This window comes from Triturus cristatus, chromosome 3_2, assembly GCF_964204655.1.
Source record: "Triturus cristatus chromosome 3_2, aTriCri1.1, whole genome shotgun sequence".
NCBI lineage: Eukaryota > Metazoa > Chordata > Amphibia > Caudata > Salamandridae > Triturus > Triturus cristatus.
Window position 1 is genome coordinate 678022830 of NC_140584.1, and position 27904 is coordinate 678050733.

General features: G+C 48.6%; 1 protein-coding gene across 7 annotated transcripts in view; it reads right to left on the bottom strand.

Moving 5' to 3' along the window:
* Positions 1-10646: 10646 nt before the first annotated feature.
* The window catches only part of FTCDNL1 (formiminotransferase cyclodeaminase N-terminal like), a 277966-nt gene continuing 260708 nt past the window's right edge, over positions 10647-27904 (bottom strand). For all 7 annotated transcript variants that reach the window (XM_085648680.1, XM_085648682.1, XM_085648681.1 and 4 more), the window contains one exon: positions 10647-11282. In XM_085648680.1, the coding sequence (XP_085504806.1) occupies positions 10843-11282 (440 nt within the window). In that variant the 3' untranslated portion in view covers positions 10647-10842. The remainder of the gene's footprint in view (positions 11283-27904) is intronic.

A 27904-nucleotide genomic window follows, 5' to 3' on the forward strand; every position in this document is an offset into this window, starting at 1 on the left:
TCTGTCATGGAACGTGAATGGTCTACTGGATAGACTCAAGCGCACTGCAGTCCTTAAATATGCTCAACGCAATGAGATCGACGTGCTCCTTCTTCAGGAGACCCACCTGCTAGGCGAGAGGTGCCCCTTCTTGGCCAGATACGGGTACGACCGGGTGTGGCACTCGGGATTCTCTCGCAGATCTCGGGGGGTCGCCGTCCTGCTGCGCCGTTCCCTTTGTCTTTACCCGGGTGGCCCGCGACCCCCAGGGGATGGGGATCGCTGTCAGTGGCACGCTGGAAGGTCGGCCGCTTACTTTTCTGTCGCTATACGCGCCGCCCACCGGGTTGGCCCAAGCATTATCCCATGCCGCGTCCCTGCTGGCCGCTCTCCCGCCGGGTGCTGTTGTTCTGGGTGGGGACTTCAACGCTGTCTCTGCCCCGCTGCTTGACTCTTCGGGCCCGGTCTCGACTCCCCGCGCCGCACGGGCTAGACAGCTGGTGGGGTGGGCGGAGGCTCAGGGCTTGTGCAACGCCTGGCGTGTCTGGCATCCGCGCGCGCGGCTATACACCCACACTTCGGCCGCCCACCACACTCATGCGCGGATTGACGCAATCTTTGTCCCATCCGCCGAGTGTGCGGGCATCCAAGATGTCCGCATTCTTCCCAGAGGGATATCCGATCATTCCCCCGTCCTCCTGGGTCTGGGGCCCCCGCCCCAAGGGGCCCGTCAGATGTGGCGCTTCAACGCCTGGTTTCTCCGGGATAAAAGACTCTGCAAGGAGGTAGGGTCCGCACTGGCGCAGTACTTTGGTGACAACGATGTGTCAGTCTCCTCGGCGGGCACCCTCTGGGAGGCGGGTAAGGCCACCATCAGGGGGGCCGCCAAGGCGTTGGTGGTGCGGCACCGCCGAACAAGTTACTAACCTTCGGTAACGATGTATCTGTTAGAAACATTAGTTAGTTAGATTCCTCACCTTAGAATATCCCCAGGCGTCAGACTGGATCCGGAAGATTTTTCGTCAGCAATACCCCTTGCGCGTCGCTAGGCGTCGTCTGCGGCTCCGCGTCCGTCGTCGGCGTCGTGCGCCGGGATGACGTCGTCGGAGTACTTAGACGCCGCCCTCGCGCGCTGACGTCAGTTCTTGTACATAGCCTTCCGCGCCAGGAACGCAGAGCCATGCAAAGACCGACACTGGTGCCAAAAATAAAATCTAGGGGCCTGAAAGGACAACCTTAACCCTAGATGTCAGTTCGCAGAACGGGGAGGATGGGAGGGTCGGTGAGGAATCTAACTAACTAATGTTTCTTACAGATACATCGTTACCGAAGGTTAGTAACTTGTTCATCTGAAAGAAACACGTTAGTTAGATTCCTCACCTTAGAATAGATACCCAAGCAATACCATCCCCGGTGGTGGGTCTGCGAACCAAGATCACACCAGAAAGTCCTGGAGGACAGAACGGCCAAAGAAGCCATCCCTCCGGACTTGGCTGTCAAGGCAATAATGCCTGGCAAACGTGTGTAGAGAAGCCCACGTCGCCGCCTGACAGATGTCCTGCAAAGGGACTCCCCGTCCCAAGGCAGTAGTAGCCGCCGTGGCCCGAGTAGAATGGGCGCGCAGCCCAACAGGAGGGTCCTTTTTAGCCAAGGAATAGCAGATTTTTATACACAAAACGACCCACCGAGAGATGGTTCGTTTGTGCACAGCTTTCCCCTTCTTAGCGCCCACGTACCCAACAAAAAGCTGGTCGTCCACCCGGAACTGTTTTGTGCGGTCCAGATAGAAGGAGAGCGCACGTTTTGGGTCCAGACGGTGGAGCCTCTCTTCCTCTTTGGAAGGATGCGGAGGCGGAAAGAAGGTGGGCAAGGTGACAGACTGCCCAAGGTGAAATGGAGTCACCACTTTAGGAAGAAAAGAGGGACGAGGCCGAAGGACAACCTTGTCCGGATGAACAGATAGAAAAGGAGGCTTTGAAGATAAAGCCTGGAGCTCACTCACCCGTCTAGCCGAGGTGATGGCTACCAGAAAAGCAGTCTTTAGAGTTAGAAGACGAAGAGGGCAATTGTGAAGAGGCTCGAAGGGAGCGCACATCAGGAATGTCAAAACCAGATTCAAGTCCCACTGAGGCATTACAAAAGGGACAGGAGGGAACGTGTGTGTAATGCCTTTGAGAAAGCGTGTAACCACAGGGGACTTGAAAAGAGAAGGCTGATCAGGAAGCCGCAAGAAGGCGGAGATGGCAGCAAGATAACCTTTCAGGGTGCCCAGGGCAGAGCCCTGCCGGGCCAGAGAAAGAAGGAAGAGGAGAACCTCAGAAAGAGGGGCGGAAAGGGGATCCACAGCCTTTGCTGTGCACCATGCCACAAATTTGTTCCACCGGCAGGCGTATACCGACTTTGTGGAGGGACGCCTGGCTGCCAGAATGATATCACAGACTTCAGGAGGCAAGTCAAATGGCATCAACTGCCGCCGCTCAATCTCCACGCATGGAGGTGGAGGCTGGACAGGTTCGGGTGGAGGACCGTCCCCTGCTGCTGCGACAGAAGATCCTCCCGAAGGGGCAGACGTATCGGGGGATCGGTCAACAGACTGAGTAGCTCGGGATACCAGTATCTTCGTGCCCAATCCGGAGCCACCAAGATGACTTGGGCCCGGTCGCGCCTGATCTTCTTCAGCACTCTGGGCAGAAGTGGTATAGGCGGAAAGGCGTACAACAGACCGCAACTCCACTCGTGACGAAAAGCGTCGCCGAGCGAGTGCCGCCTTGGAAATTCCAACGCGCAGAACTGCTGACATTGCGCGTTCTCTTCGGTGGCGAATAGATCTAACCAAGGCTCTCCCCACTGCTGAAAGAGGCCTTGCACCACTTCGGAGTTCAGACGCCATTCGTGATCCATCATGCACCGGCGGCTGAGTTCGTCTGCTCTGGCGTTCAGAGAGCCCGCCAGATGTTGAACCACCAGGGTGACGCCCTGGTGTTCCAGCCATGTCCAGAGGCGCAGAGCCTCCTGACAAAGGGTCCACGACCCCACCCCGCCCTGTTTGTTGCAGTACCACATGGCGGTGGTGTTGTCCGTGAACACCTGCACGACACTTCCCCTGACAGAGGGAAGGAAGGCTTTCAGTGCAAGCCGGATCGCTCTCAACTCCAACAGGTTGATGTGGAGACGAGACTCCGCCGGAGACCAGAGGCCTCTGATCTCCGCCTCTCCCATATGGCCACCCCAACCCAGGAGGGACGCATCCGTCACTACGACATGCTCCGGTTGGGGAAGGGAGAGGCTCTTGCCCTTGACCCACTCGCGGTCCGTGAGCCACCACTGCAACTGCTGTGCAGTGCCCTCCGAGATCAAGACATGGTCGGACAGGTTGCCGTGATGCTGGGCCCACTGAAACTTCAGGTCCCACTGCAGAGCCCGCATGCGCCGCCTGGCGTGATGCACTAGTAGGATGCAGGAGGCCATCAGCCCCAGAAGCCGCAACACTAGCCTGACCGAAACCCGGGATAGAGGCCGAAAGATGGGAATCAGGGCCTGTATATCCCGGACCCGCTGTTCCGGTGGATGGACCCGGAACTGCGCCGAATCGAGAACCGCTCCGATGAAGAGGAGCTTCTGAGAGGGACTCAAGTGTGACTTCGGCACGTTGATGGAAAACCCCAGCAAATGCAGGAGATCCGCCGTAGTCTGGAGGTGGGAGACGACTGCCTGGGGCGAGCCCGCCTTCAACAACCAGTCGTCGAGATAGGGGAAGACTGGGACCCCTGATCTGCGCAGATGAGCTGCGACCACCGCCATCACTTTCGTGAACACCCGAGGGGCACTGGTGAGGCCGAAGGGGAGCACGGTAAACTGAAAGTGCTCTTGGCCCACCGTGAACCGCAGGTAACGCCGGTGGGCCGGCAGGACGGGGATATGGAAATATGCGTCCTGCAAGTCCAACGCTACCATCCAGTCTCCAGGGTCTAGGGCAGCTAAAACCTGAGCCAACGTTAGCATCTTGAACCTTTCCTTTCGGAGGAAGGCATTGACGTTCCGGAGGTCCAAGATAGGGCGCAGGCCCCCCTTGCCCTTCTTGGGAACCAGAAAGTAGTGGGAATAACAACCACGACCTACTTCTGGACTCGGAACGCGCTCGACGGCCCCCTTGGCCAAGAGAGCCGAAACTTCCTCGCGGAGAAGATCCAAATGATCCCCCGAGATACGGTGGTGCTGTGGTGGCATGGCTGGAGGGGTCGTCTCGAAGGGGAGGGAGTAGCCCCTTCGGACGATTTGCAGCACCCACCTGTCCGATGTTATGGACCGCCAGTGGAGCAGGTGATGGCGAACTCTGCCGCCCACTGGCGTGGTATGGGCCTGAAAGCTCGGACTAGGAAGGCTTTGAGGCGGATGCTGCCGGGGTGGATGTGGGCTGACCACGTCGGCCTCCATTTCCGCCACGGCGGAAGCCACGTCCGCGACCGCGCGCAGGTTGGTTCTGCGGCTGGTGGCTCTGCGGACGTGAGGAGGCGCCCCTTCCTTGGCCACGAAAGGGGCGAAAAGCGGAGGTGTGCGCCCGCGGAGCCGAGAGGCCCAAGGACTTGGCCGTAGCCCGGGAGTCCTTAAAGCGGTTCAGCGCACTGTCCGCCTTCTCACCAAACAGGCGAGTGCCATCAAAGGGCATGTCCATGAGGGTGTTCTGGACATCCCCGGAAAATGACGTGGACCGCATCCAGGCGGGGCGGCGGAGCGCCACCGTGGTGGAAATCGCCCGACCTAGCGAGTCCGTGGTGTCAAGCCCACATCTTATGGCGTGCCGTGCTGCATCCCTCCCATCGGCCAGAGCCTGGGAAAGACGTGGCCGGACCTCCTCCGGACACAGGGGCAGCACGTCCTCCACCGTATCCCACAGGCACGGTCGGAGGAGAAGTGAATCCAGCGTCTGGCGAGGTGTCCAGCCCGCTGGCCTCCCCCAGTTCATCTGCCCAGTCCTGAGAAAGCTGTGACTGAACAGCCAGAGGGTCCTCGAACCCCTCCCAGTCGCCCCCTTCTTCCGATTCCTGATAAACAGGAGGAATGATCGGAACCGGACTGTAGAGATGGTAGGTCTCTAGCGGCGTCGGATGCGGCGTCGGCGGACGCCGTGCCGGCGTCGGGTCCGGATGAGGGCTAAACTGGGGCGTCGGCGTCACAGGCGTCGGCGTCGGCGGCGCCGGTGACGGCGTCGGTGGTTCAGGCGTCGGCGCCGGTGGAGGAGTGACAAGGTCAACCGGCGTCGACTGGGGCCCAGGCATGGGCCCCGCGGGGACCTGCGGCGTCGAGACCGGAGTCGTCGACGGCGCCGGGGCCGGAGCCGCCGGCACGCGAGGTCGCCCAGTCGAGCCCGCGGGGCCCGAAGGCGCGCCAGCGGGCGTCGACGGCGGGGCCAGGCTCCTCATGGCCGAGAGGAAGGCGCTGATCTCCGCCGGCGCCGCGTCAGCCCCAGGGACCGGAAGGTATGGGGGCGGACGCGGCACCTGCGGCTCCGCCGGAGCCGCGGGGGTGGAACCACTTGGACCCTCGGCCGAGTCGCGCGACCGGCGAGGGGAGTCCGAAGAGCGATGTCGCCTCTTGGACTTCTTTGAGTGCTTGGACTTACCCGACGACTTGGAGCCCGACGATCGATGGTGGCGTCGGCTAGGGCTCCGCGAGCGATCCTTGGACCTCCTCCTGGACCGGGATCGCGCACGACGCGGAGCCGAGTGGCGAAGCTCGAGAAGCTTGCGGGACCGCTCCCGCCTAGCCTTCGAAGTCAGGGCCTGGCAGTCGTTGCACGACTCCGCGTCGTGGTCGAGGCCTAAGCAATAGAGGCACCGGCGGTGGTGATCGGTCACCGACATCAGTCGATGACAGTCTTCACAAGCCTTGAACCCAGGCATCCTACCGGCACCAGATGACGACAGACAGGGATCAAAAATGATCAAAAAGATTTAGTCAAAAAAGACTAAAAGGGGTAGCTCTCCCGGATCTGCGCTTACTGGCGCGGAAAAAAGAAGAACTGACGTCAGCGCGCGAGGGCGGCGTCTAAGTACTCCGACGACGTCATCCCGGCGCACGACGCCGACGACGGACGCGGAGCCGCAGACGACGCCTAGCGACGCGCAAGGGGTATTGCTGACGAAAAATCTTCCGGATCCAGTCTGACGCCTGGGGATATTCTAAGGTGAGGAATCTAACTAACGTGTTTCTTTCAGATAGACGCAGCTTCAGCAACTCACTGCCTGCGAGGCCCGGGCGTTACGTCTGGAGCAATCTCTATCCGCGGATGGGGATCCGGCCGTGGATCGTCAGCTGCGGCTTCTGCGGGAGGAGATTCGCCAGCGGTCAATGGATGCGGCTAAGCTTCTTTGGCAGTCTTCGGTGGCGAGGGTCTACGGGTGGGGTGACAAGAATGGGGCTCTGCTGCACCGGCTGGTCACCTACCCCTGGGCGTCACGCATCATCCCGGCGGTCACCGATTCAGAAGGCCAGCTTCAGTCCACCTCCGTGGCCATGGCGAATGCCTTCGCTCAATACTACGCTCGGCTGTACCGGGCCCGGGCGTCGGACTTATCCCTAGCTTCGCTGCTTGCAGCTCACAATTTAAAACTTCCTTGTCTTCGGTCCAGTGACTGGGAGAGTCTGGAGGTGCCCATCTCTCTGGAGGAGATTGGGGAGGCGATCGGGCGCACATCGGCGGGGAAGACCCCACGACCGGATGGATTCCCGCAAGAGTTTTACGCCGCCTACAAGGACCTTCTGACCCCTCGGCTGAGCGCCCTTTATGCAGAGGCGGTTGAACGCGGCTCCTTCCGTCCAGAGGCCGATATGGCCACGATTGTGGTTCTGCCCAAGTCCGCGCCGCCCTCTTGTGACAGGTCAGCTTACCGGCCGATCTCCCTCATCAATACGGATATCAAACTCTACGCGGCGGTCCTGGCACAGAGGCTTCGGCCCTTTCTGTCCAGCCTGGTGCATCCGGACCAATGTGGCTTCATGCCGGACCGCGGTACTCGCCACTGCCTCCGTCGACTTTACGTGGCCCTGGCTCATCGCCACCGCATATCCCCATATCTCACGCTCCTACTCGCCGACTTCGATTGATTCGGTTGGGTGGCCCTATCTATTTGAGGTCCTGACTCATATGGGTTTCGGCCCCAAATTTGTCGGTATGGTGCGGGTCCTCTACGCGCGTCCTCGTGCCCGAGTGCTAGTTAACGGGGCGTTGTCGAAGCCGTTTCGGATCAGCCGGGGGACGCGGCAGGGGTGCCCACTGTCGCCTCTCCTCTTTGCCCTCGCTATAGAACCCCTTGCTGCCCTGGTCCGCGCAGACCCTCTTCTTCGGGGCTGGGAGTGGCCGGGTCTTGCGCCCGACAGAATAGCCCTTTATGCAGACGACGTGTTGTTGTACCTTAGCGACCCGGCGCGATATGGTCCCCGTGCCCTCCATCTCTTGGGCCTTTTTGGCCGTGCGTCTGGCCTCTATTTAAACCCGCACAAATCGGTCCTTGTGCCTCTGCACCCCTCTCGGGAATGCTTTGACTGGCAGGACAGGATTCCCCTCCGCCGGCTGTCTTTTAAATACCTGGGTATCTGGGTCTCCCTGCTTCCGGAACTGAGCTGGGCCCTTAACGTGGCTCCCCTGGTCAAAAAGGCCAAGGCTGACCTGGCGCGCTGGCAACCGCTCCCACTCAATCCGCTGGGGAGGGTGGCACTCTACAAAATGATGATTCTCCCCCGGTTCCTCTATATATTACAAAACACCCCCGTGTCCTTTCCGAGGCCTTGGTTCCACGAGATGGACGGGTTGGCGACTCGATTCCTCTGGGGCGGCGGGAGGCCACGGCTGGCTTTGTCGACGTGTCGTCTACCCACCTTTGATGGAGGGTTCGGTATGACCAACCTCTACCTCTACTATTTGGCCACTCGCCTTCTCGTCATTCACGATTGGTTCGGAGGGGGATGGTCCGACCCGGCCTACAGGGTGGAGCTAGCCGATTTGGGTTTCCCCTGCATTTTGGATCGCCTATACGGAGCTCCCATCCCCGCTTCCTGCCCCGGAATCACTAGGGCGGTCTTCTTGGCCTGGCGAGCGGCGCTTCGGCATACCCGGTGGACCGGACGGCTGACTCGCGCCACTCCCCTTTGGCACGGGGCGTGGTTGCGGGACGTTACTGCCCTGGAGGGCTTTAGGTCATGGGACCTGCTCGGCATCTCCCAGCTGGGGGACGTCTGGCGGGGGGGGCTCATGTGCTCATATGCAGAGCTGCAGGAACGCTTCTCCCTTCACTCGTCACAATTTTATAAGTACCTCCAGCTGCGCCATGCCATACGCACCTATACTCCTCTAGATGTTCGATTGCCAGACCACAGTCCCCCGAAAGCTCAGGTCTTGCTGGGTAACCTAGAGAGAGGGGGTATTTCCCGTATACACCGCTCTCTTATTAACAATACCCCCGCGGTTCAGGACGGCTTGAGGGAAAGATGGGAGGGTTGGGTGGGACCCTTGGATGAGGTGGACTGGAGGGACGCCCTTATGGCCCCCCGGCTGGTGACGGCCTCCGCCAAGTTGCGGCTGATTCAAATATACTATCTCCACACTGCATACCTCACACCGGCGCGTCTACACCGCGCGGGCCTCTCTGTTGACGCATCTTGCCCCCGCTGTGGCTTTGACCCGGCCGACTTTATCCATATGGTGTGGTCCTGTCCGGACCTAAGAGATTACTGGAGGGGCATAGAGGCTGACCTCACGGAGGTGTTGGGATGGGAGGTACCACACAATCCTAGGCACGCCCTGCTGGGCATCACGGACGGTCTACATGGCACCCGTGCAGAGAAGCTGTTTCTTATGACAGCGTTCATGGTGGCAAAAAGAGACATTGCAGCGGCATGGAAACACCCACGGCCGCCTACTTTGGCCAAATGGAGTGCTGGTGTGGACTGGTGTGCGGCCCAGGAACGATCTCTCTATCAGGCGAGGGGCTGCCCCAAGAAATATCGTAGGGTATGGGGGAAATGGTTGGGCAATGTATTTTGATTGGGCGCTTTGGGGGGGTAGGGGCGGGGGACAGGGCTTTGGGTGGGGATGAGGGGGGCGTGATCTCACTCTGTGTGATTGTACAGTGGTGGTTTGTCAGGCGCAATGTTTTCTTTTGCTGTGTTTTCAAAATCTCCAATAAAACTTGTTTATCAAAAAAAAAACAGTCGTGGAACCGGGTAGCTGTCTCATCCGGATCACTGGCCACGGTTATACTAATTTGGGTGTCGTCGGCGTAGGACACTACAGAGAACCTGAAAGACTTGATGAGATTGGCTAAGGGAGTGACAGACATTAAAAAGGGTAGGGCTCAAAGAAGAGCCCTGAAGAGCACCATGGCCCTGAGGGTGGAGAAGTGTGGCTCAATGGTTAGAGTGGCAGACCCTGATGCAGAGGTCTAGCCCGGGACCAGGGTTCAATTCCCCGCCTCGGCGGGTCTTGGGCTCAAAAATTCCACGGACCTGATAATTCTCGCCTCGGTGCCATTCCAATCATGGAGACCCACTCTGCAACTCTGGGCAATAGCTTGCTTAATCTCCACAACGGCCCCCACAACGCTAAGGATGCCAGGCATCCACCTTGGGGGTGCCCAGGAGTGGACGCCTCACAGGGAAAGCCAGGATGGGTTCCACAGCGGTATTCGTACAAGCGCCTTGAGACCCTTGCGGGTGAGTAGTGCGCTATACAAGTATCAATTTACATTTACACCACAAGGAAGTGAACAGGTAGGTAAGTTAAAAACATCAAGAGCTTCCAACTGTTCTTGGTTCAAGAGAAAAGACTTAAGAAGGGTGAGCGCTAGGTTTTTAATCTTGATGGATGTGAGGCAGTCTGAGAAAATGTTATGGTTGACCGTGTCGAAGGCTCCAGAGAGGTCTAATAAAATTAGTGCTGCGCTGGCACATGGTCTAGCTAATTTGCTCTGAGGCTGTAATAAGAGCAAGTTTCGTGCTATGGTGGCTTCTAAAACCTAACTGGGTGAATCAATATGTCCATGGTTCTTGATATAAGGGTTGGAACATTCAAGGGGTACTCCCACTTTCTCTTCTTATTGATGTGCTGTGTGGATATAACAACAGGTGCGTCATGTATGCTCCCATTACAATGGGGAAATGTGCAAAGGTGTAGAACTTTTCCTTTACACCCGGTCTTGCATTTGGTGTGCCAGGGAAGTAAAATTAGTCTTAATTTTCAGTAGCATGGCCCTTAATCTAAGACTGCACTATGTGAGCCGTCACCATGACAACAAATAGATAAAATCCTGAGGCAAGTAGAGTGCTTGCAAAAGTGATGGTACTGCCTGTCATCTCTGGACATCATACTGCAGTGCTGGATGTAGCTTCTGAATGAGGCCTTGTAAGACCTGCCTTGAGAAGCCATCCTTTATTTGGATCAATTCATCTGCTACTGCAGTTAAGATTACTCTTAGTCCCTCATTCTCTGCAGCCCATCAGCGACAGGGTCTTACCATTTTAGAGTTTTGTGATGCGGTGTGCAAAACACATATAGCCTGTAATTCTTTTGCATCTGAGTTATCCTGGTGCGAGGTTTATGTCTGTTTTTAAGTATTTCATACTTTTCACAAATTCTCATATTTTTGCATTTCAATAAAAAGTCACAAAGTTGCTTTTGTTTCATTACTATGTATATTCACAATAAAGAATTACAGTGCAAGTTATCACTAGTGTTGGTTGGACTGTCGTGCCTTCATTTGATTTACAGTTCTTTTGCACACTACAAATTTGCTTTGCACATTCGCAATTGGTTGTGCAACCGCTAACATCTGCAAATGATTTGTGTATCGCACACTTTATGAGATAGCTCTACATTGAAATAACACTCCTGTACTTCCAAAATTCTCCAATCCCATTTGATATGGCAAAATCAGCTAAACGCTTACATTCTTGAGGGGTGAATCCAATTAGCGCTGTCCCAGCGGTGGACAGGCTGTGCTTCTTGGCTAAAGTTTTTATCCGATCTTCAATAGTGCGTGGCAATACATAGGAGAAGCTCTCATCGAGAATCTTGTACGAGAAAAACTTCAGGCCTTCATTGGCCACTGCTTCAATTTCTGTGTCCTTAATGCTCTCAACGTTACAGGCAACCTCAACCTTTCCATTGTGAGGAAATGCCATTGCTTGGACACCTGGTAATCCTCCTTTGCTGCTGGCTCGGATAGCGGATGCAATTTCTTTTCCAATTGACAGATCTTGAGTGTCTAAGGTGCAGTTGCAGTTCATCACATAAGGGCTCGATCCAATACCTAGTGGATATAAACAACATGGATCAGTGAGGCAAAACATGTTCCACATTTCTCAAGATGTGAAATTTAAGACTATCAAAACATGACTAACAAATACTCAGTTGGAATAACCTTGCATCATAAAATTAAAGTGATATAGAATGGTGGATATATATTTTAAACTAGAAAATAATTCTGTGGACACATGGAGATTGCAGAAGGAATACCATTATAAGATCGCTATCCCATTAACCTCTTTGGAGCTTGTATTAGCCCATGGCCGACACAAGCACTACCTCCCCGGTGCGTGGAACGGCCACCGGCCAACACAAGAGAGGGCTGCCTAAAATTCTCCGGTGCAAAGCGCCATAGGTTGCTTTTTTTTCTCTCAGAACAACCGGGAAAACCCAGGGAAACCAAACATGTATAAAAAAAGTGATATATATATATATATCTTTTTTAATACATGTGTGGTTTCCCTAGGGGCTGCGACTCGCCCCCAGGGAAACCACATGCATATATTTATATATAATATAAAGGGGGAGTGTCTCGTAAGGAATCCCGGCCACGTCCACCAAACGGGGCTGGTGAGGTATCATGGGTACGGGTGTCATGTAATAGTTTCAGCAGGCACACCTCCCGATTATCCAACGGAAAGCGCAAGACCGCACACAGTGTTCTTCAGTCAATAAAGTTTATTTCGGCAATGCGTTTCAACCTGAGGAGGTCTTTGTCACAGCCAAAGCGGTGACAAAGACCTTCTCAGGTCAAAACGCTTTGCCACACTAAACTTGATTGAGTGAAGAACACTGCGTGCGGTCTTGCGCTTTCCGTTGGATAATTGGGAGGCATGCCTTTCTGAATATTACCTACTGGCGTTCGCCAGTAGGTAGTTATAGTTAGGACCAAGTTTCCATAGGCAAAGCATTTTTGGTTTTGCTTATAACTTGGCGTCGTTTGATGAATCTTCATGAAATTTTCCAAACTAATTCTTTGTTCATATCAGCTCCTATGTTGAAAGTTTGGGGGTGATTCATCAAGGGGGGGCCGAGAAAAAAGGGAGGTCCCAAAACGTGTTTTCTCCATGTTAATTTCCATAGGAAACTTTAGACAAGGCTACAGGTCGAACGGTGAACGGAATTACCCCAAATTTGGCAGGGAGAAGGGTCTTGGTCTAGAAAGCACGCTTTTGTTTATTGGGTGTAAATCCGTTCAATAGTTTTGGAGAAATATCGAAATTTACAGATATCGATATTTGGGAATTCTGCCTTCTGATTGGCTGAGGCGTTACGAGCACGAGGTTGCTGCTTATTGGCTGTGAGCGGTTGCAACTAGGAAGTGTTGGCAGCCATTTTGTGATTCCATTAAAACGAGTAAGGGGGAAAAAGGGCGAAAAGAGTAGGAAACAGGAGGATAGGAGCACTGTAACCTCTGTGGGGGAGTGCAAAGAGAAGTAGTCACTCCTACCGGTCTGAAAGTGCGGTGTTGCTCAGAGGGACATGGTGCTGAGATGAGATGCTGCTACACTCTGGCATGAAACCGAGAGCCTAAACCGTGAGGTCATTGCTGTACAGTGATGTGCTCCGGTGTTTGTAGCATACCTGTGGAAGTAGTGATAATGGGTGTTTATACCATATAGGGAGTGGGAAGCGAACTACTGACCCCTACCGTGCGTTTATACTATACCGGAAGTGGGAAGCGAAGTACTCACGCCTACCAGTGTGAAGACTCGGGGATCAAACTGAGCTGATTGCTGTAAAGTGATGGGCTCTGGGCGCTGTAGCACACTGGTCGCTGTAGTATAACTGTGTAAGTAGTGTTAGTATGCGTTTATACTATACAGGGAGAGGGAAGCGAACTACTCACCCCTACTGGTCTGAAGACTCTGGGATTAAACCGTGAGCTCATTGCTGTAAAGTGATGTGCTCTGGGCGCTGTAGCATACCTGTGGAAGTAGTGTTAGTTTGCGCTTATACAATACAGGGAGTGGGAAGTGAACTACTCACCCCTACCGGTCTCAAGACTCATGGATGAAACTATGAGCTCATTGCATGTGCTCTGTGTAGTATTCCAATGTAAGTCATAGTAGAATGTTAGTATGTAATGCTACTATAATGTAAGTGTGTAATGTTACAATGTAGGGCTGTCATGAGGGGAATCTTGGGGAGTTTGTACACGGTGCTGGAGAAGACGGTTGCCTTGCTGTCCGGTCCTGTTGGTGGCTGTTTAAGCTGTCTTCTTTTCCTGCAATAAATCTACTTATCGGATCCACTGCTGTCTTCCTCTTCACTACATAAATTTGGCGACGAGCGGGAGAAGGTAAAAAGAAGGCAGCACTCACCAAGATTTTGAGCTTGCTTGCGTTGGGATGAAGACCCGTTTTCTTGGTGAAGCGGTTTCTACTCATCCCAGGGTCGTCGGCTGATCGAACTATGTGATCCTACCTCTGGTGGGATTTATATTTTTTGATTGTGGGCTTCCTCTGCCTCTTCACTACACTCTGATTGCTGTACTACACGTGTGCAAGTAGCGTTACTATGCGTTTATATACTAATTCTGTAGTTCTGCATTAACCATTGCATCATGGCCCTATGGAGTGCCACCTCCCAGGTGCACCTCATACAATGTCCCGGGGTGTGCATCCGCAGGACATTTATGTTTGCTATTACAGGGCGGGAGCATTGCTTCCACCCTGTGATAGTAAATTCTTGTTTGCCTCTTTGAAGCGAGAGGAGTAAAACCTTGTATCGCTTCAATAAAGCGGATCCGGATGGTAAAAATGGAGAAAGAAAAAAAAATGAAGCGGGGTCTCACCCGTTCATTTAAATGGGGCCACTGGTGGGTAATGTTCCGGGGCTAAACCTATTATTATATTGCGGGGTCTCTGCAACACTGGGGACCTTAATCTCACATGTAAATTAGGCGCGGGAGGGCACAGAAACGTTTCGCAGACTAGGGGATCGACATCTCCCCGGGTATTGTTTACGAATTGTTCGGGGGGGCTTCGAGGCCAACTCAAGACCGGGGATCGGCAACCTCCGGGGCTTTACTTAAATATGCAGGTTGGGCCTCGCCAGTCCTTGAAGCCTCGGTGGCCCTAGGCAGTGCCTTATTGGTTCTGAAATCACACGGGCAGTACTCATGGTGTTTAAAGTGATACAATCATAGAACCCTTGCCGTTGTAGAATTACCCAGGCTTCATTTATGTAATAGTCTGTTGGTTTATATTTGGCAGGGGCACCGCAAAATGTTAAAAATGTCCATCATAACCTACTATCAGCCGCCGATTTTCACAATAAACTACAGACAAGTGTTGTCAGAAAAAGAAGACCCATACACTCACTTATTTATTGGTAAAAAAAATAACTTTTATTAAAACAACACAAATAAATGGAAACCTAACTTTATTCGAACAACAGTAAAACATGAAAGAAGTGGGCGGGACTCCTCCGGAAGCAGCGTACAAAACCTGCAAGAGAAAAAAGAAACATAAGTATGTGTGCCATGTCCAAGGGAACAAGCATTTCCAGTGCAATAGGTCTCGCATTAACGCGAGTTTAAGCTATTGCCATTGTAAATGACAATGCCTTTTATTTATGTTTTAAAAACGAACGCAAAAATAAAAGGCATTATTATTTCCATTGTCAATAGCTCAAACTTGCATAAATGTGAGACCTATTGCATTGCAAATGCTTGTTAATTGCTGGCAGGTCTATGACCAAGAGGGACCCGGCCCACTTAAAGCCCTGCGCACTGTATGTTTCAAGCAGGCGCCCTCTGCACGAGACTAAAGGCTCCTTGCCCTTTGACCCAAGGCACCCTGTCCAGTGACACTGGTTCCTGCTCAAAGTATGCGATTCCTATCCCTAAAACTCACCACCATTGGCCCACCGCATGAGACCAGAGGAAGCCTTAAGCCGCGCTCATGAGCTGGCATCAGAAAAGAGGCAATACCAGCAAGCGCCCTGAAGTTCTCGTAAGGCGCCACTTAGGCGCTCTAAAAACGTCAAAATAAATACAATGAAATAACAAGCCCAGAAGTTGTGTACGCGCACTAAAAGAACATTTTAAAAAAGCATGCGAGTGGTGCTCAGAGGCGCTTGAGTGAGTGCGCTGGCGATGAGCGGGTGCGGGGTCACGCATCCTGCTCGTTTTCAAAGCACATACTCATCCTTGTGGCGCACTCCGGCAAACCGTATGCCGCCACAAGCACGAGTATGTTCTTTGTAAAAAGAGCTGCATGACGACTAAAGGTCTCCTATGCAGTGCATGCGCACTGCGTAGACGACACCTAAAAAGAAAGGTAGTCAGAATGAAAGGAAGAAAGTAAGAATGGGACAGAGAACGAGTGGGTGGAAGGTAGAAGGGGAGGGAGAGTCAAAAGAACAGAGAGAGGAGGAGACAGAGCATCGGCCTACTGCACCCAGCCCTCACTGTTCAACCCGTGTGTCTGGGACGATGGGGTCCGCGAGAAAGAGTGTGGTCCAGCAAGTCTTTCAAATGAAACAGAGATATGAATGAGGCCAGAGATTATATTATTATCTACGGCAACATCGCTTGTCTGCACCTGTGCACCCAGGCTGGTGCACCCCAGCCCCTTCCCACACTGTGCTCAATTGCAGCTCCTGGGCACCGAGGCTTCACTGCTCACCTGCCACAACCGATGTGTCCAACGCTGTGCCGGTGCGAGCTCCAACTCCGGGGTGCCGCTCTTAGGGTGGCACAGCAGGTCTCCGGTCGGGGACGGTGTCTTGATACGACGATGGAAGGCGTCAGAATGCCCAGGGCCTCATCACAGGCTGAGCATCCGCTTCGCCGATTATAGTGCCACTAACTCAGTGTCTGAAAAGGGAGAAATAATATAATGGTGGAAACGTCTTAAGGTAAATGAAGGTTTATTTCAAGCTTAAGAGAGAACACCAGTTGAGTGCATCCTTCCTTCTTGAAGTACGATCTACCAACTGTTAGTGGTAATCGTGGTTCAAAGAGGAGTTGGAGTGCACAAGATTACTCAACGGTTAAAAATAATATATTATGCCAATGTTCACATACAAAAGAACAGAGCGCATGCTAGAAGCATAATGTGCGTGTGCAATGCCGTTGGGCAAGTCTCTGTGCATGTACACTTAGTAATCAGCTCACTACAGTGCCCCAAAAGCCAACACCACATGTCTGTAGGGCAGCGCTGCCCGCTGGCTCAAGCCTACAGTACGGTCCGGCAGGTCCTTAAAATGAGAGAGAGAGATGTGACTGAATGAGGTCAGAGATCACATCATTACGCACGGCAACATCGCTTGTTTGCACCTGTGCACCCAGGCTGATGCACCCCATCCCTTCTGCCGCACCGCGCTCAATTGCAGCCCCTGTGCATGCAGGCCGCACTGCTCACCTGCTGTCATTAGTTTGTGTCCAAACACGACGTCCAGCAGGGTTCACAATTCATATGGAGTTTTGATTGCCAGGATGATGTACACCTCATGGATCCCTTTTTTTTATTGTGCATTGTGATATGCGAGGTGGATGCGGCCATATCACCTGAAGCAGTGTGGAAGAACTGGGACATGTGGCGTCGTCATTATCCTATTTATACGTACGCAAAGTGGGCTGTGCTTGCATACGCCAGGCCAGCGTAGAGGTGTAATTTACTATTCCGGGGACCTGGGCGTTGTTCAGTTCCTGCCTGGGCAGGAAGTGTACTTATGTGTGTGTCCCTGTTGCAGTTTTGACGTCGCACAATCCTCAATTTACATTAATGTAGCATGAACTGGGAGGGCGGCAACTATCGCTAATAAGATGCTGTCCGAAAACATTGAATGGACAACATCACGTCGTTGTCAAGCTTGTGGATATGCGCAGACACGCATGTCAATGGTGTGCGGTATTATTATAAGTGTTGCTATCGCGAAGCGCACACATGTGAATGTGCTCGGATGGAGGGAGGATCAGCAATGAAGCCACGTCATACACAGTGATAACGCTCATTACAGTTAAGCAATGCATGTCAAACGTGAATCTGAAAGTCTCACATATGACACACTACTCTACTGGTAAAGCCTGACAACAGAGCACACTGCAACACAAATCTACATATTACTCTTTACTGTTTGTCACATGTGATCTAGGATGTGCACTCTGCCAGTGGCTGATGATACCCCTTCGAGCCACCAATACCCAGGCCGAAAGGCAGCACAATAATGAGCGCACACACACCAGGGGCATTGTGTAACACACATTTGTTTTTTGATGTAATGTTTCAGATGCATGGGTATCACACGTAGAAGGCTACTGTACAGAGCATGATTATTGATCAAGATGATCGTTGCATGTTGTGTGTACTATAAGATATGTGTACACAGCAAAAAAGTTTTCAAAAAAGCTCTGTAAGCATAAGAGGTGACTCTCATCAAACGGTGTAGAGAGAATGACTAAAATGGGTGGGGTCCTCCAACTGTTATGAACCAATCAAAAGCTTTTTTTTAAGGTCACATGGCAAGCGCGCACTGAGCCCGCAAGGAGGCCGCGCCCAACACGATTGAGAACAAATATATACCAGTTTATTACAGTTAGAAATATATAAATGTGGAAAATATTTTAGATTATCGCTTGCTCTCATATACACTTAAAATGTATTTAGATATAGTTTTGAGACATAAAAAAATAAATGAGGGAATGGCTTACCCGGCGCGATACCATACGTCTATGATGTAACACAGGGCCTGGCAGCGTGCACTCGACGCATACCGAATGCGACCCTATACGTAGATGACGCAACATGCGTATTGGTACCGTGCAGCCGTCGCATACCAAACTAGGAGCTGGCGCGACCGTATACATATATGATGTTAGGCGGGACACGGGACACGGTGCACGGTGCTACGAAGCTGTCGGATACGAAATGCGCATCCTTAACGAGTTTCGCAATATCGCGGATAGGATTCATGTGGTGATGGAGCTTGGTAAACCACCAGTACAGGTAAAAAAAAAATATATAAAAATATCAAAATTGACAAAACATAGAAACATAATATAATGTAGCAATAATATAAAATGTATATAAAAATATTACTTTTTAATTAAAAAATACAAATACATAACTATCTTGTTATAAAAATTAATTTGAGTCCAAAAATCAAAAATTACATAAAAGTAATATTTTTCCCTACCCTATAACACCACACAATTTACAAAAAACATCTACATTTGAAAACCAGTGTACCTCCATAATTACCACACAATTAATTAACAATTATACAAATATTAATAATTAGAAAAAACATTTAAAAAAGTAAAAATGATTGTACTAACAAAACAGTACAGCTATAGAACAGAAATACCCAAACAAAACAAAAATTAAACAATTAACAAAATTATTTATCAATTGATAAATGAATATTAATGATCAAGTAATGATTAATTAATTTAAACTAAATTGCTTTCCACCCTTTACCCCAATAAACACCAAAACACACACCTAATTGTTTTTTTTTACAATTTACATAACTCATTTTACATTAATAAATTACTATCAATTAAAAACAAATCATTAATTCATTTTAAAAAACATGTACTTCCCACCATTTACCATTATAAACCCCACAACTCACACATCAAAATTATTACACAATTGATACAATTAAAATGTAATTACTTAATTAGCATCAATTAACAAGCAAATTAATAAAATAAAAATAAATTACCTCCCACTATATATATATACACTTTTTTTTGAAGATATAAAAAATTACATAATTTTTCAAAAAAAAAAAAAAAAAATAGAGTTCCAAAATATTAAAAAAAAAATAGAAAAAATATCGGTTTTATAAATATTAAAATATGAAATTAATATTTAAAACACCTTTGAAATTCACTGAAAAAACCATAGGTTTTACATACGTTATATTTAGGAATTAGCATTTAAAAACCTTAGAAATTCACTGAAAAAACCATAGGTTTCAGGGAAGTTATAGTTAGTTGGACATTTGAGAAACCAGAGAAATTCGCCTGTTATAGTTAGTTGAGTTAACTATAACTCGCGCGCCCGCAATGCACTGGTGATGATGTCACATATTACATCACTCATGACATGGCCAGTGACATCACTGATGACATCTCAAATGACATCACTGATGACATCATCCACATGATAATCTGATGCACATACTAATGGCCCAATATAAACTTTGATACACGCACTCTAAAATACAGACTACTATGTTTGAAACCATACACACAACAATACCAGATACTACATACCACCCACTATTTCCTAGGTCTACACTCACATCCACTCACTTATAAATGCAGTTACTCATCAATACAGTACTATAATATGCACTCATACACCTATACATACAGTGACAGTCTGCCACACATCCATAGAGTTACTCACACACCTAGTCAATCATGCAAAGAATCAATCACATAGGCATTTACTCATGTACACAGTTATACACACCAACTGCGTTATTTATACAAACACCACATCACTTATTTATGCAGATACTAACACATACTTACTTTTGTGTACAATCACTGATAGAAGCAGACACTCTTTTATACACCCACTCTTCAAATAACTTACTCTCACATATAGTCATTTATATACTCCAACACTCACATATACTGCCTTAAAAAATATGAAGTTACTTACACATATACCAGTGAGACATTCATTCACTCACCAACTCACTCATACACAAACTAACTCACCCATACAGCCCTTCCCAGATGCACTTTTTAATCCATACAACCAGTGAATCACCCACTCAGACATGTATGCACAGAGTCACACACCCCCCGCACCCACCCAGACAGACACTCAGGCACCCATACAGATAGTCAGACAACAAATCAATAACCCATATAGACACTCATGTAGCTACTCACCAACCCATGGAGCCGCTTATACACCAACTGAGACACTAATACAGACTTTCACACAGTTTAGTCACTAACCCATACATTCAGTAACACATGTTCAATCACTCACTTAGTCACGCACCTACTAAATAATCCATTCAGGGACTTGAAAATTCACTCTTTCTTCAATACACCTTGGCATAGATATATATGAAAAATATTTAAACTTTACAGAAACACACATTCACTGGATGATGTCATCAGTGATGTCATTTGAGACGTCATCAGTGATGTCACTAACCTTGTCATGAGTGATGTAATATGTGACGTCATCACCAGTGCATTGCGGGCGCACGAGTTATAGTTAGCTCAACTAACTATAACAGGCGAATTTCTCTGGTTTTATATGAGTCAAGTGTCCAACTAACTATAATGTCCCTGAAACCTATGTTTTTTTCAGTGAATATATGTGTGCATATAAATATATATATATAATTAATTTTGCTCCCTCTTACGAATTTCTCTCCTTTGGAAACAAAAGCGGGCACGGACCACAGCGTTGTGCAGGAATATTTATTTCTGCTCTAGGACCTCTACAGATAGATATATATATATATATATATATATATATATATATATATATATATCTATATATCTATGTGTAAAAACAAATGCCTTGAAAAACCAGGGATGACGACGCCGTGTTCTGGCTAAATTTCATTTATTGTCAGTCAGCCGGTTGAATACATATATAGATAGCGTCTCTTTCTACATACATATATATATATGTAAAGAGAGAGATAGCTCCCGCCCTATAAATATAAACACATCATAAATATATATATATATATATATATATATATATATATATATATATATATATATCTATATTACCTACTGGCGGTCGCCAGTAGGTAGTTATAGTTAGGACCACGTTTCCATAGGAAATCCGCAACATAGGTGGGGCGCTACGCTCCGCTCCTACCCTGAAAGTCTCGGGGGGATTCGTCAAGCGGGGGCTGAGATAAAAGGGGGGTCCCAAAACGCGTTTTTCCCATGCATTTTTCCATAGGACCTTTAGACACAGCTACAGCCCGAACGGCTGAACAGAATTACTAGAAATTTGGCAGAGAGGTAGTCCTCAGGTCAAGGAAGTGCCTTTTGTAGGTTTGGTGTAAATCTGTTCAGTAGATTCTGAGAAAATAGCCTTTAAATCAATATATATATCTGAGCCAGCTTACGGTGCGCTTACGGTACGCTTACCGTACGCGTACGGTGGCGTGCGCGAGCGCGATTCTGATTGGCTCTTAGATCTTAGTAAACATTCGAATCGGCCGAAACCAGGAAGCGGCGGCCGCCATTTTCTCTCTCGCACTGAGAGTGTGGATTAAAATACAAACTACAGACCTATTGCAAGAATTCCTTTTTCAGCTAAAGTTTTTGAAAAAATATTAAATAAGCAATTGTCAACTTTCCTCTCTGACACCCATGCCCTAGACCATTCGCAATTTGGTTTCAGAGAGGGTCACGGGACTGAAACAGCACTAATTACTGCAGTTGAGGAACTTAGATACATCTTAGATGCCGGAGGAAAGGCCGCCTTGATCTTACTTGATCTCTCGGCGGCCTTCGACACGGTCAATCACGGCATTCTTCTTACCCGTCTAACTGAAGCTGGAGTGCACTCATCAGCTCGATCATTGCTTGCCTCCTATCTGTCTAATAGAACGTTTACAGTAGAGTTGGGGGAAGCAAAATCAAAATCTTTCAGCTCCCCATGTGGTGTGCCTCAGGGGTCCTCTTTGAGCCCCACTCTTTTTAATCTTTACGTTAAGCCCCTTGCTGCTATTATTAGAAATTGTGGATTTCTGCCAGTCTCTTACGCCGACGACACCCAAATAGTGGTGTCAATCAAAAATAACATCAGGGACACAGCAGAAAAATTTCAAGAGTGCATGACTCAAATTAACCTATGGATGCAGAGGAATTGTCTAAAACTGAACGGAGACAAAAGTGAAGTCATGATGCTAGGCACGGACATGGAAATCTGGTCCCCGGATTGGTGGCCGAATAACCTAGGCCAGTGCCCACGTCCAGTAAACAAACTGAAAAATCTTGGCTTTATACTGGACAATAAGCTCACGTTTGATGCCCAGACAAATAAACTTGCATCTACTATGTGGTACATTCTGAAAGTAATCAGGAAACTCTTGCCTTTTATTCCCCTAGCTTCCCGCAAAACGGTGGTAACTGCCCTGGCCTTATCAAGGCTTGATTACGGGAATGCTCTATTTGCTGGGATCCAGGCCCAACACTTGGCTAAACTTCAACGCCTGCAGAATGCTGCGGCAAGATTAATCCTTGATATCCCCAGATCTGAGCCAGTCACACACAAATTAAAATCCTTACATTGGCTACCAATAGACAAAAGAATAAAATTTAAATCTGTCTGCCTGACATACAAGGCCTTGCAAGGGACCGGATCTAAGTTTTTGATAGACCACCTGCAACTGTACGAGCCCCCTAGGACCCTTCGTTCAAGTCAATCTAAACTCATTCAGACAGCAAGATACAAGCAGGTCAGATGGGGGGGGAGAAGCTTTCTGTTACATGCAGCAAGGGCGTGGAATCTCCTTCCTATCACTATCAAAAACAGCCCCTCTATCCTATCTTTCAGGAAAGAGGTAAAAACCTGGCTGTTCTCTTCCTTGTAGACCAGACGGCTTTCTTTTTCACCAGGTAGTCATTGTCTCTGCTCAGCGCCAAGACGCCTATGGGCACACGTGCGCTTTATAAATTTTTAATCAAATCAAATCAAATCACAAAGCACAAAAACATGTAAAGGGGCTGTTTGGACAGCTCCAAAACACCTAGCCATGTTGAGGGAGTCCCCTAAGATCCCCAAAGGCCAAAAACTGAATTTTTATTTTTTCGCTAATTTCGCCGATTACGCTTACCGTACGCGTACGCTAAAAAAATATTTAAAAAAAAAAATGATCCCCACTCTCCCTACCCCGTGTGCAAATGGTGCCCGAAGGGCACCATTTGTGCATGGCTTATCAGAGGTGTGAAAAATTTAAATATTACCTTTCAAAACGAAGTGCATCATATGTCCTCCATGTGCGCACGGTGCGCAAAGCGCATCGTGCGTACATGGCCCATCTAGCGTAACGTGGGCACGCGGTGCGCGTAGCGCACTGCGTGCCCACCGTGCGTGCACGGCACTAACTGCGTTAAGTGGGCGCACACGCCACGAATGGCGTAAAGTAACTTAGCATTTAAAAAACCGTACAAATTCACTGAAAAAACCATAGGTTTCACACACGTTATAGTTAGGAATTAGCATTTAAAAAACATTGCAAATTCACTGGAAAAACCATAGGTTTCACACATGTTATAGTTAGCGGAAATTTTACTGATAAAAAACCAATGAAATTCCCCCGTTATAGTTAGTGCAGGCAACTATAACTCACGCGACCGCAATCTTCTGCTGATGACATATGTGTCTTTATGAAAAAAAAATATTTGTAATATATGTATAGCTAAAAATTTATGGAAGAAGACATGGGCAAATAAGTGTCTAAATACAGTATTAGCATCAGCAGAGGATTGCGGTCGCGTGAGTTATAGTTGCCTGCACTAACTATAACGGGGGAATTTCATTGGTTTTTTTATCAGTAAAATTTCCGCTAACTATAACATGTGTGAAACCTATGGTTTTTTCAGTGAATTTGCAAGGTTTTTTAAATGCTAATTCCTAACTATAACGTGTGTGAAACCTATGGTTTTTTCAGTGAATATATATATAGGTAGGTGTGTGTGTATGTACAGATCTGTATTTTATGTCGATAGCTAAGTGGATTAGTAATGCCAGGCGGTACCAATGCTTTTAAACAATTATATTTATGTGAGAGAGGGGCTATGTAGAGACGAGGGGCATGTTTACTTGGTGGGAGTGAGGGAATCCATGCAGGAGGTCATAGCATAATGTGCATTTGTAAAGCACACGTTTACCTGTGGGCATCTTAGCGCTGAATATGTCATTTATGTCGGAGTATGTTTATTGGAGGTCATGGGAGGGAAGGTGCCAAAATGATTTTCCTACTGGGTGCCACCAGCGCTAAAGGCAGTGAGGATGGGTATGTGGCAAGGTGAAGTAATACTGTGTCTTTTTTAGAGTCTTTGGAGAACCTGCTGATTTTGGAAAGAAGGCAAAGTGACTTTGTCATTATTCACGGTTGCACACATCACTCACGCACACACCCACCTACTGTTTCAAATCAACAACCTATCTGCCTTCTACGTAGGATAGTGTTTTAAACGTATGGTTTTAGGCACTAGCAGAGATGGGGTCTCATTGGATGAATGCTGCCCAAGCCCTAAATCTGGTTCTGGAGTCCATCTGTGAGGCAGGATCAGAGACTGAGACAACATCTGAGGGAGAGTACAATGGAGCAGAATCTGGAGTAATGTTTCATTCTGCGCAGTTCCATTCGACAACTATTCTTCCCGCGATTCTGAGGGGAGAGATGATGACAGTTGTGCTGGCCCTTCACAAGCACAGTCTGTGCAGCTTGACAACAGTAGCAGGTTAGAGCAACCCAGAGAGCAGGCATGTGCGGCAGCAAGCACAGACAGAGTGCTCTCTTGGCAGCCTCCCAATTTAGCTCAGCCCCAAATTCCGCCTTTCACAGGAGACACTGAATGTAAAGTCGATACTGATAATTGCTTGCTAATTTACTACGTCCATTACTTTTTGGATGTTGACTTCCTTGATAAAATTGTGCCACAAACAAATCTGCATGCCAAACTATTTCTGAGGGGGCATGTGCACTCTCGGGCCTCATTCTAAGACACACAAGTAGACTCCAACTTCATTGCGGGAGTTGAAGACATTTTTGGGCCTTCTGCACAAAATGGGAGTAGTGCATAAACCAGCCTTGATGTCCTACTGGTCTATTCACATGGTGTGGGTAACCCCCATCTTTGCATCGTGCATGAGCAGAGATTGTTTTTGGATATTGTGGTGCATGCTGCATTTCAATAGCAATTCTGCTGCATTGCCCCGGGACCATCCAGATCATGACAGGTTGTACTACTGAAAATAATATAGACATCGATTAGTCTGTGATCCTGTACAAAGGGCGACTGCTGTTTTGGCAGTACATTGCAAGCAAACAAGCTTGCTATCGCATCAAGTTATACATGCTGTGTGAGAGCACTGGCTATGTGTACAGCTTGAGAGAGCATACAGTAAAGGACTCCACTCCAAACACTGTAGGTTGCCCTCCTACTCTAGTGGTCTCAGGAAAGACTGTAAGGGAGCTTGTCCAGCCATTCCTTCACAAAGATTATATCCTTTATGTGGGCACTTTGTATTCAGGAGTACAACTGTTCAGTGAGCTCTACAAAGCTGGCACAATAGTCTGTGGTACAGTTTGTTGCCACTGCAAAGGATTCCCGCAGGAGCAGGTTTGTATGAAGCTCTAGAAATCCCATAGCACTGTGTTGCATTCCAACGAACTGCTTTCAGTCAACTTCTCGGATAGGCGTGATGTGTACGTGCTCACTACAACTCATGACAAGAGCACTTCCCCCGTCACAGCATGGGGTCAGAAGGCCGAAGTCCACAAGCCCGCCTGTATACTTGTTTACAACAAGTACATGGGCAAAGTGGAGAAGAACGACCAGGTTCTTCAACCATATAATGCGACTTGTAAAACATGCACTTGGTATAAGAAACTGTTTACCCACCTGATCCAGATGGCCACAACAATGCATATGTTATCGTCAGACAACCACAGGAAGACTCATGTCCTTCCTTGACTTTCAGTTGTCTGTGATTGAAAGTCTCACTGCAACAGAAGCAGCGGCCTCCACTTCATATGTTCTGGACGATGTAGCAAGGCTGCATGAGCGAAACTTTGCTGATTGCCTTCCTGCAACACCCAAAAAGGAGCAACCATGTCGTCGTCATAAAGTGTGCTAGATGCAGAGAAAGAGGCAGGAGTCATGTTTACTGTCCCCAGTGCCCATCTCAGCCAGCCTTGTATTTTCCTACTTGCTTTATGTTGTATCATACTAAAGCAAAGTACAGGGAAATTGACCGAGGTGGAGCTGCCGTTAGGGAAACCTTTCAATGGTTGTGCATGGATACCTACTGTCTATGGGCCATTACTTCGCTAGGCAAGCAGCCGCAGAATTTTAGTTCCTCTACTTCAGGAAATCATGGACTTCCCTCTGGCCTGCTCGACACCATTATCCACCCTCAGAACGTGGTAGGTGTTCTGTTCGCCGATTGACAAGTGCATTATAGTCCTCACATTGCACATACTGGTGGGCAAAACATAGGACGCATTGTCATGGAATACCCCTTTTGGCAAAATGTTAAAGGTTTGACTGGAATTTGAATTGCTTGTTAGGGAACTTATGTACACTACAAAAGGACCACCCTGATGGTCATTGAGAACCAGGGTAAGTGTAATAAGTCAAACAAATGTCCAGTGGGACTTATACACCAACATTTCTACTTGCTTTGAAAGTGTGAAAAGTAAATTAGTAACTTGCATCAAAACCATTTTATTAAAAAGGGGTACAGGACACAATATCCTGTATGATGATTGTTTTCACATCTTTAGTATAAAATGTGAAAACAAAAATCATCATACAAGATATTGTGTCCTGTAACCTTTTTCAATAACATTGGGTATGATACAAGTTTGAAATTGAGTTTTCACACGGTCAAAGCAAAAGAAAAAGTGTTGGTGAATGAGTCCCACAGGACATTTGTTTGGCTTATTACTTTTGAGAACTTGGGCAATATTCCCCAGCATGTGTGCTATTTTCAACAGTAGATATGCTCACTCAGTTCGAGGAACAGGCCTCGCAGGGCATCCTCGGACACCCCTAACTTGCATCCACAAACTGGAAGGAGTTAGATTTAGCACAGTATGTGCATTGATGGTGCATGACAGACACGTTTTCTCGAGCTTCAAGTAGCTAGGGATAGAAGGCATGCGTATAGAGGATTACAATTACAGGATTAGTCAGGACTCTAATGAGGATAGAGACACAAACGGGTAAGAAAAGCTTACAGTAGGTGTGCTATCCCAGTGTTACTGCATAGGTACAAGACAGACAGAAAAGGTAGCACAGATACACATTTCCTGACTTAATCTTCACCTATGGATTCAAACCCATTGCTGACACAGTCACATTGAATTACTAAGGCATGTATGGGTCAATGCCTGACCTGCTTGTCATGTTCATCCTCCGTCAGAACTTAGTAGATGTTCAGGCTGCTGTATGAAAAGTGCATTACAGTCACAGCATTGCATATAATGGGGGATGGGACATATGCTACATTGTCACAGACAACCCTGTGTTTCAAAAACTACCATTCTTCATAGTTTTTGACGTTCTTTTTCTTCTGAAAATGTCCTAGCATGTTTGCTTTATTTTCAAAGTTACATATGCTCGCTCAGTTCGAAGAATTTTACCATGGTGCATACTCAGACACCAACTTGCAGCCACAAACTGGAAGGAGTTGGATTTAGCCCAGGGAGTGCGCTAACGGCGCAAGAAAGACATGTCTTCCTGTGCCTCAAGTGGCTGTCATGGGAGCCATAAGTAAAGGTTCACTAGACATGCATTCGGTAATGTTCAGAAAGAGGAGGCATTGCTTAACAGGTGGCCAAATGTAGTCAGACTGATTCCGTCCTGTAGCGCATGAATGTGATGGGCCCCTGCTTGGTGGGGGTATGTTGATGTGGGTGTACTGATAT